We start from the raw sequence: 15,685 nt of genomic DNA, 5'->3' as shown, positions 1-15,685 counted from the left end.
ATGAAAATCATCATTTCTTTCGAAATTCGTCCTTTTTATCAAAAATCCTGTCCTTTTCAATAAAAATACCTGTCCTTTTTAAAACAAATCTCCATCACTTTTTATGATTTTCATCCTTTTTATTAAAAATCTTGTCCTTTTAAAATAAAATCTGTCATTTTTAAACTATTTTCCCATCATTTTGAAACGTATTTTCACTGTACATCACACATTTTAATTGTAAATAATATGTAAATTTTATTTTTTTATTCGAATGTTATTATTTTTAAATTTTTTAAGTCAATAAATTATAAAATAAAGTATTTAATTTTTCAATTAACAATTACATATTATCAATGTTTAATCTTTTATATGAATAAAAAAACAAGTTGTCAAATAATTAATTATGTTCGTCTTCTGAAAACGTTGAATCTTGAGAATAATCCTCTTCGTCTCTGTTGTTGTTGACCTTGAGTTTGAATTGATGAAGTATGAACTTCGTTTCTTGGTTCAGTTCTTTTAAAGTTCCAATCTTTGGGTAAAACCGCCCCTCTTGCTATTTTTGTGATCAACTTTTCTACATTGCCTCTTGCTAAAATAAAATTTTCATTGAGAGATAGTGAAGGGTCTCGAGACAATAAAGTGAAGAGAATTTTTTCTTTATTCAACAAACTAAGAAGAGAAAAAATGATTCTAACACCTTTTGTTTTTTCTTCGGGATTAACTCGTCTAAGTTTTTTGAAATTTTTAGAATGTAGGTTTACATTTGCACAAACTTCGTAATACCCATTTTCAATATTGGGCTCTTCATATTTCTTGAAAAAGTTAAACCAACTGTTTAAATTGGAAATGGTACATCGGCCTTGTATACAACTTTCAAGAAACACCTTTGCAGACCTTTCATGAGTTGAAATGTCTTGTAAATGAGAAATCAATCTTTCGAGAGATCTATGATTATGGTAAGTTGATATAAATTGAGAAAGATCTTTTAAAAACAATTTGAGGTCTTCATAAAATTTTTTGAGAAGACCAAGAGAGTTTTCTGAAACCATTTCATTAAGTTAGGGAGTTGGAGAAGCTTGAGACACACAACACACACCCAACAAAAAGAATAATAATTTCATTTTTATGATATTTTTTACAAATTTCTTTTTATATATTAAAAATGGTAGTAATTTTCTTCAAAAAAAATATTTTTATTTTTATTGATAAAAATGTTTGTTTATGTTATATTTTTTCATTACTGTTAAAAACAAACACTCAAATGAGTTGTTTTTACTTCCATTTGAATAAAAACATGAATTGTTTCAAATACATGTATGGTTGAATTATTGAAATCTTTAAAATGTAAACAAAATATTTTTAGTAGCATATCGTTTTGTTTATATATAAATCGAATATAAATAAAAATCATTAATGGCTGATTAACTATTTTTTAATCAATAAAACGGGTAATAGAAAAAGATGTTTAGACATTAAGCATTGAATAAACTCAAGATATAATATCACAATTTATTATTACGTTGTTGCATTGTGTATTTTCACAACAAATCACATCGAGTTCTCTCACAAAAAACACAAAAAGTTATCAAGAAACAAGTTTGTTTATGTGCTGATTATGTCGTAATATATTTAAAGTGTACACACATGAACGTGTTATTTCAACAAGAACAAAAAAACAACATGTTCATATTATGTTATTGGAAAGTGTGTTAAGTGTGCAGACATTAATCTTTTGATAACTGGCGTGTGCTAAAAAGTAAACAGAACAAAGACACATCTTCATCATAAATTTATACCAATGAAGCAATTAAATATTTGACAAGTTTTCATTGTGTGAACTTTATAAGTTTAATCAATTCATAGTTTTGTTATTTTATATATTTTTTTATAATTTTGTAATACAAATTACAATTTAAAGCTCAAATTGAATTGTTATATTATATGCTATTCCCTCAAACAATTAAAAGATTAGTTATCATTTAATTAAAACCCAAATAAATGATAAAAGTGATTTAGAAGAAACATAACACGATGACCAAAATCATTGCTACAGCAACTCCAAATGTTCCTTCATCAGGGTTCTTCACCATACATTGTTTGCACTCTTCATCTGTGTCATCACATGGGTCTTTATATGTTTCTTTGCACTTTTCACATGTTTTCTTGTCAGTTGGTTTAAAGTATTGTACTGGGCATTTTTCGATGCAGTTGTTTTCGAAGTAAATTTCGTACTTTGAATTGCACACTGTACACGTCTCTCCGTCTTCACATTGATTACAGTTAGTCTTGCATGTATAACAATTGCTATCATCTTTCTTGTAATATCCAAGAGTCTTACACTCATTTACACATTTCAATGTAACTTGTTCGAGTAAATATCCAGTTTTACAAACAGAGCACTGGTCTTTACCATTACACTTTGCACAATCACTTGTGCACAACTCCATCTTCTTTGTTTGTGCATTATAATAGTAATTATCTTCTGGAGTGGTGCATGAAGTGGCATCCGTACATTTGGAGCAATGGTCAAGGCATTTCTTGCACTCTTGGCCAACTTCATAAAAGTTGTCAGTGCAAGATTTAACGCACAATTGAGTTGTCTCGTGGAGTAAATAGTTTTTGGAGCATTTTTGGCACTTTGAGTTATTCTCACAAGTGTCGCAATTTGTAGCAGTGCATTTTTTACACATGTTATCGGCTGTAGAAGTGTAATAAGTCGCTGGACATGTCGCATAACATAAATGCGTGTCTTCAGTCTTCTTGTTTGTAGCCGTACACGTTGTGCATGAAGTACCATCGGAACATACATCACACAAAGCAACACAATCTTTACAGTCTGGTGGCGTTCCATATTTACCAGTACCACAAGTTGTAGTTGCACACAAATGAGTTGTTGGATCGGCATTTGTACCATCAGTACATGTGATACAAACATCTGGTTTACCATCACCATCACAAGTTGCACAATTTGCAGTGGTACACTTCTTACACATGTTATCAGATGTTGAAGTGTAGTATGTCGCTGGACATGTGGCAACACACTTTTTGGTGTCTTCAGTCATTTTGTTTCCAGTGACACACGATTCACAAACAGAATCAATGCATATTTCACAGTTTGCATGTTCATTAATACAAGCAGTCATATCTAAAGAACACTCATCAGAAACACCATCAACACTAGACATTTGACTTTCACAAGCCGTGCAGTCATCACCATTGACTTCTCCATCGACAGAACCAGACAAATTAATTTTGTGAAGTTTGTCGCATTGAGCTTTCTTTACAGTTACAGTGCCAAATGTGGTTGCAGCGTATTGATCACTCACGTAAACAGCCACACTGACATCCAGATCTTTAGTAAACGTTGGTGCAATTGCGCCATGGAAAAAGACTGTAGTTACAGAAGCCAGAGTGTCACCAATCGAAGTTACATTTTTTAAATGCAATTTGGTAATTGCAACTGTATCTGCAAAAGCATCAGTTCCAATAGTTTTGATACTCTCGGTATTAAGAAAAGTCATTGGGTCTGCTGAGCATCCCGCAAACATTTTCTCTCCAATGTTTTCGTTGTTATTGACATCAACAGTTGCAAGTTCTGGGATATACGAAAACGCCTCTGAACCGATCGTGGTTATTATTTTTGGCAATTTAATTTCTGTAAGCATCATGTTACTGAAAAAAGCTTTAGCTCCAATTTTCGTCATCGATTCAGCAAATTCAAATGCTGTGATTGCAACACCATTAAAAGCCTCATCGCCAATTTCAACGATGTCTTTTGTATTTGAAACTGTTCCCAAACCAGTGCAGAATGAAAAACATTTTGCTGGCACAATTGTTACTCCTTTCAAGTCGATTGAACTTATGCTACTTCCTTCAAAAGAAGATTCACCAAGACTTGCAATACCCGCTTCTGACACAAATGAAATAAATAAAGTGTTATTAAAAGCGCCCTTTTTAATTGCCACTTTGTTTGAACCAGTGAAGTGTATATTCAACTCAGTACCAGTGCTTTCGGCGTTAGAAAATCCGCTTTCTGCCACGCAAGTTGCGTCAGATATAGTAATTTCTGTTTCACATGCTTTTCCGTCATACTTAACACAGTCATCAGCATCGTTTGTATAACATGAAAGAGCAGTAATAATAAGTAACCACGGATACAATAATCCCATTTTGATAAATAATTTGTCGTTTTTTCCTTTTTATATATCAATTTTTAAATGTTTTATAATATAAATAGAAATACAATTTTTTTCGATTTTTAAAAAATCTTTTTTTTATTTTTAGTTAACCAGAAAAATAAAAATAAAAATCAACAAAAATAGATATATCAACTATTAAATAATAGTTTAGTATAAATAGATTAATTTAATAATTATAGAGAATATACAGTTCAAATTACCAGACAAACCCACAATTTTTTAAATTATTGAAAAAAAATGAATGGAAAAATCAACAATCTAAATTTGGGTTTTTTTAACAGTAGTAAATTTCTTTGTGTTCATTCATATGATTTTTAAATTTTTAAAAATACTATTAGAGTTGAAACATACACACTTACACAGATAATTATTCTGTGTAATCGGGCTTTGTTTATAAATATAACAGATAGCGTAATTATTGGGGTTTGGATAAATATTGGGTGTCTGATTTTATTTTTTAAAAAATGTTCATTTGTTCAAGTATCAAACGAAAACCCAAAATTAAAAACGATAAAAACTTATCATGGAGATAAAAATTAATGTAAGCTACTATCTTTAGTAAAAAGAAATAAATAAATTATTAAAATGTTAGACATTCAACAAATGATTGAATATTATTAAACATATTCAACAACGGTAAATAAATCAATATAAAGAAAATGTTTTTTTTTCAAAGATAGATAGTGTAATATGTGTTAGTACTATGGAGAGTGCTACCAATGTGATATTAATTAATGCACTGAGTTTAGTGCATATTTTGTAGATTGCGTGATAATATAATCAAGTTAAATTTCTCTGGATAAAATACTTAGCAACAAAATAATTATTTCAAATAATTAATAATAATACTTACAATTGAATACAAAGTAAAAATTGTTTGTTTTTTAAGTTAACAAATAAGCATCAAACATTTTATATTTGTTTATAAAATGGTACATTACATTGAAAATACAAAAAGTGTAATGTGTTTTTCAAATGGGTTTTCAATTATTTTACTTTTTATCATGTTTGAATCAAATAACATTTTAATATTGACTTAAATACATATAAAAATCATTGATATTTAAGTGTTAATATTAATTAAATTTTAAAAAAAGGATGTTTGATAAATTATTAAAATAATAATCAAAAAGTCCACATTGATTATTATTTTATTTAACGATGTCAACAATAAAAATCATATTAATTATTAATTTGCATGGGCACAATCACTTCATTAAGTTCTCTTTTTAGTTTGTTAAATTTAATCACAAGTTTCTTTAAATTTTTGCTTTTTTTCATTAAATAATTATCAGAAAATGTTCCTAGAAATTCCATGATTTTGTCAATATTTTTCAATGGGGATCTAAACACATCCATTTGGTTATTGAACGACGGTATTTTATAACGGTCTGAAGTCATCATAGTTGATATAATTTTATTGAAATGTATTACAACTCCATAAACATTTTGCAACAAATGTTTAAACAAATCCGCCCCATCGTTAAAATATATCATTTCAATTGTTTTTACAACTTCTTTACAATTGTAATAACTTGGAGTTTGTTTTGCTTTTGAAAGAACACTCAAAAGTTTGTCAAATTTTCGTCCAAATTTGTGTATCCAATCAGATTCTTCTTTTGTTATTTTCTGTCTAATTTCTTGGTATTCATCATTGTTCATTGTTACCAATAATGTTTGGTATTCGACAATATACTGCTCAAAAGAGTCCAGATGGATTTTCAGTGTGTTTAATATAGTTGAGTGCTCTCGATTTAATCGAGCTTCTCTTCGTCTTTCGGATGAAAAAGGAGAGTCGTTTAAATCAGAAGTAGCAAATGAAAAGCCAAACAAGACATGTAGAAATATGATACACATTTACTGTTTTTTGAATTCAATAACCTTTTATATAATATTAAATTTCTTTCACTATTTGTTCGAAATGAAAATAAAAAACAATCACTTAAAACTTATTTTACAAAAGTGATGATTTCAATGTTTGAATTTCATTTTTTGTTTCGTTCTACCACAATCGTTTGTTTTATCATGTTTATGATAATGTCCACTATAAATAGACATTTATTTAATTATTTCTTTAAATAATAAAACAGTGATTATAATTTATTGTTCAAAATGTACTAACTATATAATATTTTGATTTTGAAATGTTAATATTATTATGAATTGGAATTATAGAATAAAGTTAATATGAGTCTAATAAAAAAATTTAAGAAAATTAGTTATAATAACACATATAATTGTGTGGGTGTTTAGTTTTCATACTTATAATTAACTATAACAATGTAAATCAATATAACAACCATTTAACAGAATTCAACAACGATTAAATTGTATTTATAACATCGTTTTACCTTATTATTAAACATGGCAATTACTCAAAACAATGTTGAGGTATTTTTCCTTCTTCTTTAAGTCGTGAGCACCCACTAAAAGCACCCATACTAATAAAAAACGCGTCTTTATTTATAACAATATTACTAAGCAAAACACAATTCAAAAAAGCGTGAAACCCAATATAACGGACGTTTTCTGGAAGTATAAAATTTTCGAGTTTTCGACAATTTTTAAAGCAGTCTGGTCTGATGATTTTTATGCATCTTGGCAATATTACTGTAACAAGTGAAGAACAACCATCGAACGTGTTGTCGTATAAACATTCCAAAGTTCCTTGAATGACAACTGAAGTTAAATTAGAACACATACAAAACGCGAATTTCCCAATATAAGTGGTATGAGTAAATTCGACTGGAAAACACATTTTTGAGCAATTAAAAAAACAATATTCCCCAATGTTGGAGACACTCTTTGAAAAATCGAAATTATCCAAATTGTTGCAACTGTAAAAACATGAATTGCCAAAACATTTAACTGTGCTGGTATTCACAATTTTAGAAAGTTGTGAACACCCTTTAAAACATCCATCCTTTAAATTCTCTAAGTTAATTGATAGCACTATTTCTCGAAGAGAAATGCAATTTAAAAATACAAAGTCGTTTAGTTCCTTAATTATAGAATTAGTAAATTTAACTTTTTGTAGATTAGAACAATTCTCAAATGTGTGGTATCCAACATTTGAAATTTTTTCTCCTAAAAATACACTTTCAATTGCTAAACAATCATAAAAAGCATAGGTTTTAATTGTGTTTATATTATAGTTTAAAATAATATCAAAACTTTCTATTTCTTTAATGTTTTTGACATTGTTATTTCTATTTTTATCATAAATAACTTTAGTATTAGTATCACTCACAAAATGAGGTTGTTGAATAAAATCTTTAAATCCACAATTTTTGTATTCTTCAAATGTGAAAAGATATTTCAAATGTTTGCATTCATAAAATTCATAGTCACCAATTATTTCCAAACTTTTTGGGATAATGACTTGGCGCAGTGCACTACAATTGCAAAAGGTAGAATTGAGTTTTAATACAAACAATGGTATATAAATTGTTTGTAATGATGAACAATATGTAAATGCTTCATAACCAAATAGACTCTCTTTCTCAAAAACACAACCATTATTATTAATATAATTTAAATTACTATAATTCGAAGTAAAATTCACGACAGACAATTTACTGCAATTATCAAATGCAAACATCTCAATATTTATATGATTTGCTCCAATAGTAACCGACTTAAGAGAGTAACATTTTTGAAACGCATTTCTGCCAATATGAGTGACATTTGAAGGAATGTCAATGGATGTTAATGATGTAAATTCATAAAAGAAATATTGACCAATTTTTTGAAGACTCAATGGAAGTGTAATTGAAGATAATTTATAACAACTGCGGTAATAGTAAACATCACCAAGAGATGTCAAATATGGCGGAAGTACTATAGAAGTTAAACTCTGAAATGGTATACGTGCGTCATAGTGATCTACCATTCCTTTCATATTCAAAGTTATATCCCGTGCATGAATGTCCGATATAACAACAGAGTTTAAATCGTGGGATGTGTTATATCGGAATATTTCTTTTTCATTATATGAGACGTTTTTAAACAAAACATTTTGAGATGAACATGTTTTGCTTTTGGAGACTTGAAACCAAACAATTCTTTGATAAAAAATCTTATTTTCAAATGTCTCGTCACTACTTGAAGATAGATGCAGAGTTTCTAAATTTGGAAAAAGGCGACGAGTTTTTAATGTGAGTGAAATTGGGTTATAATGAAAACATGAAAGAATATTTTCGTATTTTTTCGTGACTAGTTGAAGATAAAGAAAGTCGTTGATTGAAGAAAAGTACTTTGCGACTATCATCATATGAAATAAGTCTATTCTTTTATGCGACATTTTTTTGTTTATTTTTTAGTTTACACACTAACTAGAAGTAGCGAAAGTCTTATTATATAATAATGGTAAATAATCAATTTATTTAATATCATGTTATTGATATAAATAGTTATTGAGTCATAAGTTGGATGTTTTTGTACATCTAATAACAAATAATATTATAACAATAAAATGTTATTTATAAATATTATTATGATTGAAAAATAGTTAATAATAATTTAATAATTTAAATGTAATAAGGTTTAAATAAATTATTTGAAACTATTTGATATATAATAAAGAAGTTTTTAAATATTATAAAATATGAACTAAAATGTAATGTTTCATATTTAGTTTTTAGAATAATATGAAAAATATTAATTATAAGTCAAAACCATAGTCTTTGTTGAATCTATCATTCCACATCTGTATATTAACACTTAAAATAACGCCCTTATTTTTGTTTTGGCCTGTTATTACAGGGATATTAATCAAATTTTTGATGGTTTTCCTTTTTTGGCTTGTGTATAGTTTATGCATATAATATAAACTCTAAAAAAATGGAAATTTATTTAATAAACTCGAGATTTCCCGATTTTTAGACCACTTGAATTTTGTTCAATGTTATTTAAAGTGTTAAACAATTGAATTTTATTCATAACTTTAATAATATAAAGTTCCATGGAATAAACATATTTGAAATTTATTTTAATTTCAAGTTTAATTTGAAATTCAAATTTACAGTAACCAAATCAAAATATATCGAATTAACTTAATAAGAACAGAACTTGAAACATTAAAAGCATGTTAAAGCTTGAGCCAATATATTTAATGAACGTTGCCCTTGTTTTGACAACAAAAGATGATATTTTTACATTCTTATGTATTTGCAAAAACTGTAAAGACGCTGTGAAACGCCTCAAAACTTCTCCGTTTTTCGACGACAACGAAAGTGCTCAATGGTTTGTTTCACATTTTCGTCCCGATACTTTCCGTTTCAATAATTATCCATTCATCATACTAAGTATCGCCACCGAAGTCTCAAATTTCTCTTTTCCAAATTTCAATGGTGAAGTTCTTAAACAAAATTTCAATGTCAAAATGCTTCAAAATACCTCCCAAAAGTAACATCTTTATATATTGGTATTCCCAATGGAAATGTTTCTATTAATGACGTGCCTGAATCATATGATATTATAATAAACAACGCGGCTTACTTTCTAAATTTAAAAGTACTTGAAGGACATATAGAGTCCGTCACACGTTTTCTTGAAAAATACACTGAAAATGGGAAATTCAGTACTTACTTTCATATTCGTAAAGTTGCTATTTACATCGATCTTTCAAACATTGGAAATGACGTACAATGTATTTTTACAAATCTTTCGAGCATCAAAAATTGTATCAATGTATTAAAAACAAAAGTGTGTGTTATAATTGAGAATGGTGGGATCACAGAGAGTCTTAAAGATCAAATAAAACTTTTCAAAGAATTCGACTTTTATGTCAACTGTGTGACTGATTTGTATAATAATGAAAACCTATTTTTATCTAAAGGAATTATTAATATGAAAGGATTATTAAAATTAAATATTATAAATGACGTTATCAACAAAATACACCCAAATTGTATTTATCAAACAAACTCAAGTCAGTTCGAAAGCACTTTGAAATTGCCGGATTATGTTACTGAATATATATTGGAAGACAACATCAGTCCAAAAGTCGACAAATTTGCATTTAATGTTGACACGCAATTTTTAATTAAAATGAAAATTGCGTCGACAAGATCTCTCAAGTTTTCAAACGACTTCAATCGACTCGAATTGATTGAAATAGAAAATTCAACAAAAATTGATTTCACAAAAAAGTCGCATTTCAGAGATCTTAAACACCTCTTTATTAAGTGTTCTAACACAATCAACTTTTACAGTACATTTTCCTGTAATAATATCGAACTTGTGAATATTCTATTTTCTAATAAAATTACATCTACACCAATTTCAAATCGCCGGTTCAAATTGATTTTGTACTGCAGTGAAAATATTGAGTTACAAAATGTTACAAAAAATGACGTGGATTACTTCATGGAAGACTGTACTGCAATCAGAAACTTCACTGTGATGGTTTCTGACTCTTTTTACACTGCTTTATGTGTAGATCCAAGTGAATACAATCGTTACTTCTCTTCTAATGAACAATCAAGTTATTTTAAACTCGGAAATTTTGTATCTTTATCACCAGACCTTTTGATACAAAATAACAATTTTTTTGCAAATAACGCAGAATGTTTTACACTTGCCATTTCGCGTTATTTTGTTGATAATAAATGTGACCTCCCCCTCATATACCATTTCAGAAACGAAAAGTACTTTGTTCATAATATTCGCTATTTTGAGTTAAACGCGTGTGATGACGTCTTTTCTGTCGGTGTTGTTGATCAACAAAGATTCGACGAGTTTGATAATTTTCCGGTCGGTGTCACAAAATATTCAATAGGCTTCTCGTCACGCACCTGCCAAATTACTTCAAGGTATTTAGTCGAGCAAAATCAGAATTTTCATTATAATAAAAATGTCACTTATAATAAAGAAAAACACTCCAAAAATGTAATTGGCGTAGGTGTAATAAAAACAGAAGGAATGAAACCAATTGTCTTTTTTACTGTTAATGGGAGACTCTATGAGTATAGTTTAGTCGACTTTGAAATATTCAGTGCAGTCATTTTTATTGAGAAATTTTCACATATTGAAGTGAACGATGGGAGTACACACAATTTTTTGTACAATCCAAATTATTTTTTTAATGAAGTGGACAGTACAAATCAGTTTATTATTCCAGACTTTTTAAAAAGCATCGAAGATTATTTGACATTAACTATAATCACCAGTGATACTCAAAATTGGTTATCTGGATTTGAAGAAGTTAATTCTCAAATTGATGTTAAAAATGAAGCGAAGGAAGACTGTTATTCACAACAATTTGTAAACTATATAATCGAAGATTCAGTTAACTATAAAACTACTCAAAAAGAGTGTAACAATAATATTTACTTTACAAACGTCCACTTCGACTTTAATGATTTTGCAGAATGTGGATTTGAAGTTCCAAACAATGTCTGTGCAATTGACAATCTTTGTAAAGAAATTAATAAAACAGACTCACTTGAAGTGATAAAAACAAAGAAAACATGTGAGGAAAAAACAGTGCAAATGACGTTAGTGGACATCCCAGAAAACGTGTTTTTGATCAACAAAAAGGCATTCAAAAATTTCACAAATCTCTCTGAAATAAAGTTGTCATCTAACATCGAGTTTATCGGCGCTGAAGCATTCGCAAATTGCTTTATGTTAAATGAAATTGAAATTCCAAATAAGGTGACTGAAATTGGTACGTTGGCGTTTCAAAATTGTTTTAATTTGTCGTGGGTTAAATTGTCACTAAATCTCAAATACTTGGGAACTTTAGCATTTGATAACTGTGAGGAACTAGTAGAAATTGATATACCTAACAGTCTTGATTATTTAAGTGAAGGACTTTTTTTGGGGTGTGCAAAATTGTCTAAAATTGATGTTCCAAATTCTATCACTTCAATTGGGAAATATACATTTTTTAATTGTGGCGTATTAAATAACAGTGGAGAAGCTGAGGAAATTAAAAAAGTAATTGAAAATAATTTTTAAATTAATCCAAATTTCATATGTAAAATTTAAAAATTATGATAATATTTAAAAAATATATTAAAAAATCCCTTTTACAACACCATAAATACACTCTCACAATGGCAATTTGAATACGCAAAAAAATGTGTTAATAATTAAAAAATATTAAATGAAAAAAATTAATAACACCACAAAAAAATTAAAAAAATTAACATTATTAAATTAATTCAAAAATATAATTTTAAATGATTAAAAATAATAAAAAGAGTTAAAATAAAATTTGAAATTATGCTGTATTTTTGTATGCCTTTTGATAAACTATTGCTGTATTTTGCATGCCTCTTTTTCCATTCTTAACTGGGGCAGACCTTTCCCACCCTCACCCCGTTTACCAAAATAAAATATTTGCCGCGAGTGTTTTTTGAAGGGAATCCACTTTTCAGCCACTGTTTGTGCGTCCCCATGTCACCCACTTTCCTTGTCCGTACTGTGTGGACGCGGATGTGGTTCCCCCCGCTTGCGGGGGGGTCAGGGGGGGGATCCGCGCCAAGGGAGGACTTGGAAAGTGGGTGAAACGGTGCACAAACAGACTGTTTGAGTGTGTCTTCAGAGCCTTCTTTTCAATGCTCCGTCTCACTCGGTTTCCACTAACTCGAGGTGAATTTTCGGCATTTCTTGAATTCGGGAACCAGACCTAATATTATCCAAAACGCCCATTTACTATAATTATAATTATAAAATTATAAAATATAGTAAATTAATTCTATATTTAGACGGGGTGAGGGTGGGAAAGGTCTGCCCCTTCTTAACTTTTTTATTTTTTGACTTTTTTTCTTCTCTATTTACTGTTTTTTCATTTTTTTAATCAAAATTGCTTTATTTTTAACCCTTCCAATACCAGAAATATGCTTGTTATAACACGCATACATATCAATATAAACTAAAATTTGTAAACTAAAAGTTATTCAAATTAAACAATATTTAGTTTTAATATTGTAGTTTTCAGTTTATGTTTGATGTATCATTTATAATATGAAAAAAGTTTGCAAGTTTTATTTTTGTATGTTATATAAATTTAAAGTCTAACACAGTTGTGTTATACATATTAGTTATAAAATATATTTTATAATAATTTAGAGTAATGTATATATAGGATCTTTCTTTAAAATGTGAAAAAGGTAGTAATGTTATTCATATACATTTAATTTATTTTGTGTAATGAAAACGAATTTTTTAAAACGATAGTTAAGAAGAAAAATGTAGTAAATATATATCGTATACATATGGTTCTCAACAAAAGTTCATAAAGTGAGAACGCTAACCATCAGTGTGGTTGCACATACAATATAATAGTATTTGATTGTTTGTTACATATATTAAAATTCAATAAAAAATCAACTTTTTTACAATTTAGTTACAAAACATCAAAACATTTACAATATAAACTAAATTAAAATAATATTTACTGGAATTTTCAAAGTATGACGTACTCCTTGTTTTTCAATGAAAGAATTTTTATCAGAATTTTATTTGATACGTTTTCTTATTTTAAAACCCTGTTTTTAGAAAGACTTATAATGTATAGTTTATTATACTAAACACAAATTATTGATATAAAAAGAAAAAATTATTAAACTTGAAAATAATAACAGGAAAAGTCGTCAAGTTTTCCTCACAGAAAAAGTGAACTTTTTTTCAACAAAAAAAATACGATTTTAGGTCAAAAGTTACTATTAATTTGTAGTAAATTTAATTATTTTTTACTATTAATTTTGTTTCCTGGTATTCTCCATGGTTGTAAAAAGTTTAAAGCGTTTTTTGCATTATTTCTTTCTAATATACACTCAAAATGAATAAGATATAAAAAAGTTTACATTTTTTGGAAATTTTTGGTACCAGAAGGGTTAATAAATATCTTTCTTTTTCTTCCTTCTTTAATTAATTTTCAATATAAATAAACTTAATTATACAAATGTGGGACCAAGGTTTAGACGAGTACCAAGGTTTCGACTTATAATTTAAATACTATTTGAATAGTAATGAACAATTTTAAGTTTATTTTTAAAACATCGTCCAAATATAACTTTTAATATTTAGTTTTTACAATGGTATAAAAATTATTAAATATTAGTCGAAACCATGGTCCTGGTCGAAACCTTAGTACCACATCTGTATGTTTTAAAAACATTTTCATAATATCCAATCACATAATTTCAATTCTATTTAATTGATTATTTCCTACTTTTTTTTTCTAATTGTATAAATCTCTTTAGATAAAATTTAATTTCAAAAAACAACATTGTGTTGACAAATTTGTCAAATGAGTTATTTAAATTCCAGTTTTATTTATATTCGTAATTATCATAACCAAATAAATTTTATCTTCTAATTATGCAATAATTTTTTATTTATAAAATAGATTTATAAATTAATTGATGTTTTTTCTTTATTTTTGTGTTTATAATTATTTGTATTAAATTTCATTTTCTCAAGAAGAAATCAATTATGCTTTACTCTTATAACAATTAAAGAGTCTACATAGGGCCGAGGAGTCATCTTTTATAACCCACATCTTTGCCCCTGGTATTACCAGGTTTTATTCAAACCAAACTCAAATAGCGGTCCTATGCTATTCAAATGGCAAGAATTTGTTTTGAAAATCGAATGGAGAGACAATCTGACTCTCTAAGTTCAGAGCGTTTCCTTCAAAGCCTTTGGAAACACAGAGTTTGGACTTGCTGGAACGGCGAAGATGAGAGGTGGCAAGGCTCGACTTACTCTTCCTAGTATGTTGCCTTTAGGGTTTACCAGACCCCATCCAGCCACCGGTATAACTTCTGGTGGGAGATCTCGCTTATCGGAGGCATCGATAGTTACTTTCGACGACTCACACTTTGTGGTGTCTCCCTTATGTAGGGTTGATCTCTATTAAATTTCATTTTCTATATTATAATTTATACTACTTTTCTCCTTTATCTTTTTAATGTTTTTATTGTCAAACATGGTTCAAATATAATCGAAAAGATTTCTTTTAAAATTTGAATTAATTATGATTATTTATACAATTATAACAAATTATTAAAAGAAAAATAAACATTTTTAAAAAAGTTTTCTTGCATAAACTTTTTTGTTTCAAAAATATACCTAATTGGTTTTTACACAATTACAAAAATTACACTTAAAAACAATATATATAAAAGCAATTTCGGCCGGGTTGTCTGCCCAAATTGTAACATTTATTTTTGTTTTTCAATATAGTTAAATAAAAATTTAAACACCAATTTTATAGATAATTTGTAACTGTTTTTAGTTGACAGGGTTGAAAATATGCAGAGATAATTCAAAAACATCAAAACAACTATATACCAAAAATATAATTTATTATAATTAGTAGTAAATAATAAAAAGGTGCAAAATTTATGGAACAAAAAAATATGGCAGATGATCGTCTTGTATTTTTGATTAAAAAACATAAATAATGTATTAAATTATTACATAATGTAATGAAACAAACATTGCCAAATTGATTTTTTTTAAAAAAAATTCGTATAATTAACAAA

The 15,685-nt window shown here is 27.9% G+C and overlaps 4 protein-coding genes across 4 annotated transcripts; 2 read left to right on the top strand and 2 right to left on the bottom strand.

Annotated features, from left to right (window-relative positions):
- Positions 1-1,994: 1,994 nt before the first annotated feature.
- Positions 1,995-4,151, bottom strand: EIN_281090 (hypothetical protein; the record flags this gene model as incomplete). The annotated part of the gene is made up of 1 exon (XM_004185046.1): positions 1,995-4,151. One exon carries the CDS (start codon positions 4,149-4,151, stop codon positions 1,995-1,997), a length of 2,157 nt encoding a protein of 718 aa, XP_004185094.1.
- Positions 4,152-6,552: 2,401 nt separating this feature from the next.
- On the bottom strand, positions 6,553-8,484 carry EIN_281080 (hypothetical protein; the record flags this gene model as incomplete). The annotated part of the gene is made up of 1 exon (XM_004185045.1): positions 6,553-8,484. One exon carries the CDS (start codon positions 8,482-8,484, stop codon positions 6,553-6,555), a length of 1,932 nt encoding a protein of 643 aa, XP_004185093.1.
- Positions 8,485-9,267: 783 nt separating this feature from the next.
- EIN_281070 (hypothetical protein) lies at positions 9,268-9,591 on the top strand (the record flags this gene model as incomplete). Its single annotated transcript, XM_004185044.1, has 1 exon — positions 9,268-9,591. The coding sequence occupies one exon, from the start codon at positions 9,268-9,270 to the stop codon at positions 9,589-9,591; it is 324 nt and encodes a 107-aa protein (XP_004185092.1).
- Positions 9,592-11,675: 2,084 nt separating this feature from the next.
- On the top strand, positions 11,676-12,146 carry EIN_281060 (hypothetical protein; the record flags this gene model as incomplete). Its single annotated transcript, XM_004185043.1, has 1 exon — positions 11,676-12,146. One exon carries the CDS (start codon positions 11,676-11,678, stop codon positions 12,144-12,146), a length of 471 nt encoding a protein of 156 aa, XP_004185091.1.
- Between the last annotated feature and the right edge of the window lie 3,539 nt (positions 12,147-15,685).

This window comes from Entamoeba invadens (genome assembly GCF_000330505.1).
Source record: "Entamoeba invadens IP1 unplaced genomic scaffold scaff_1105074725543, whole genome shotgun sequence".
In the NCBI taxonomy this organism is placed as follows: Eukaryota; Evosea; order Mastigamoebida; family Endamoebidae; genus Entamoeba; species Entamoeba invadens.
Note: the sequence above shows the minus strand (reverse complement) of the source record. Positions and strands in the feature narration are given on the sequence as shown.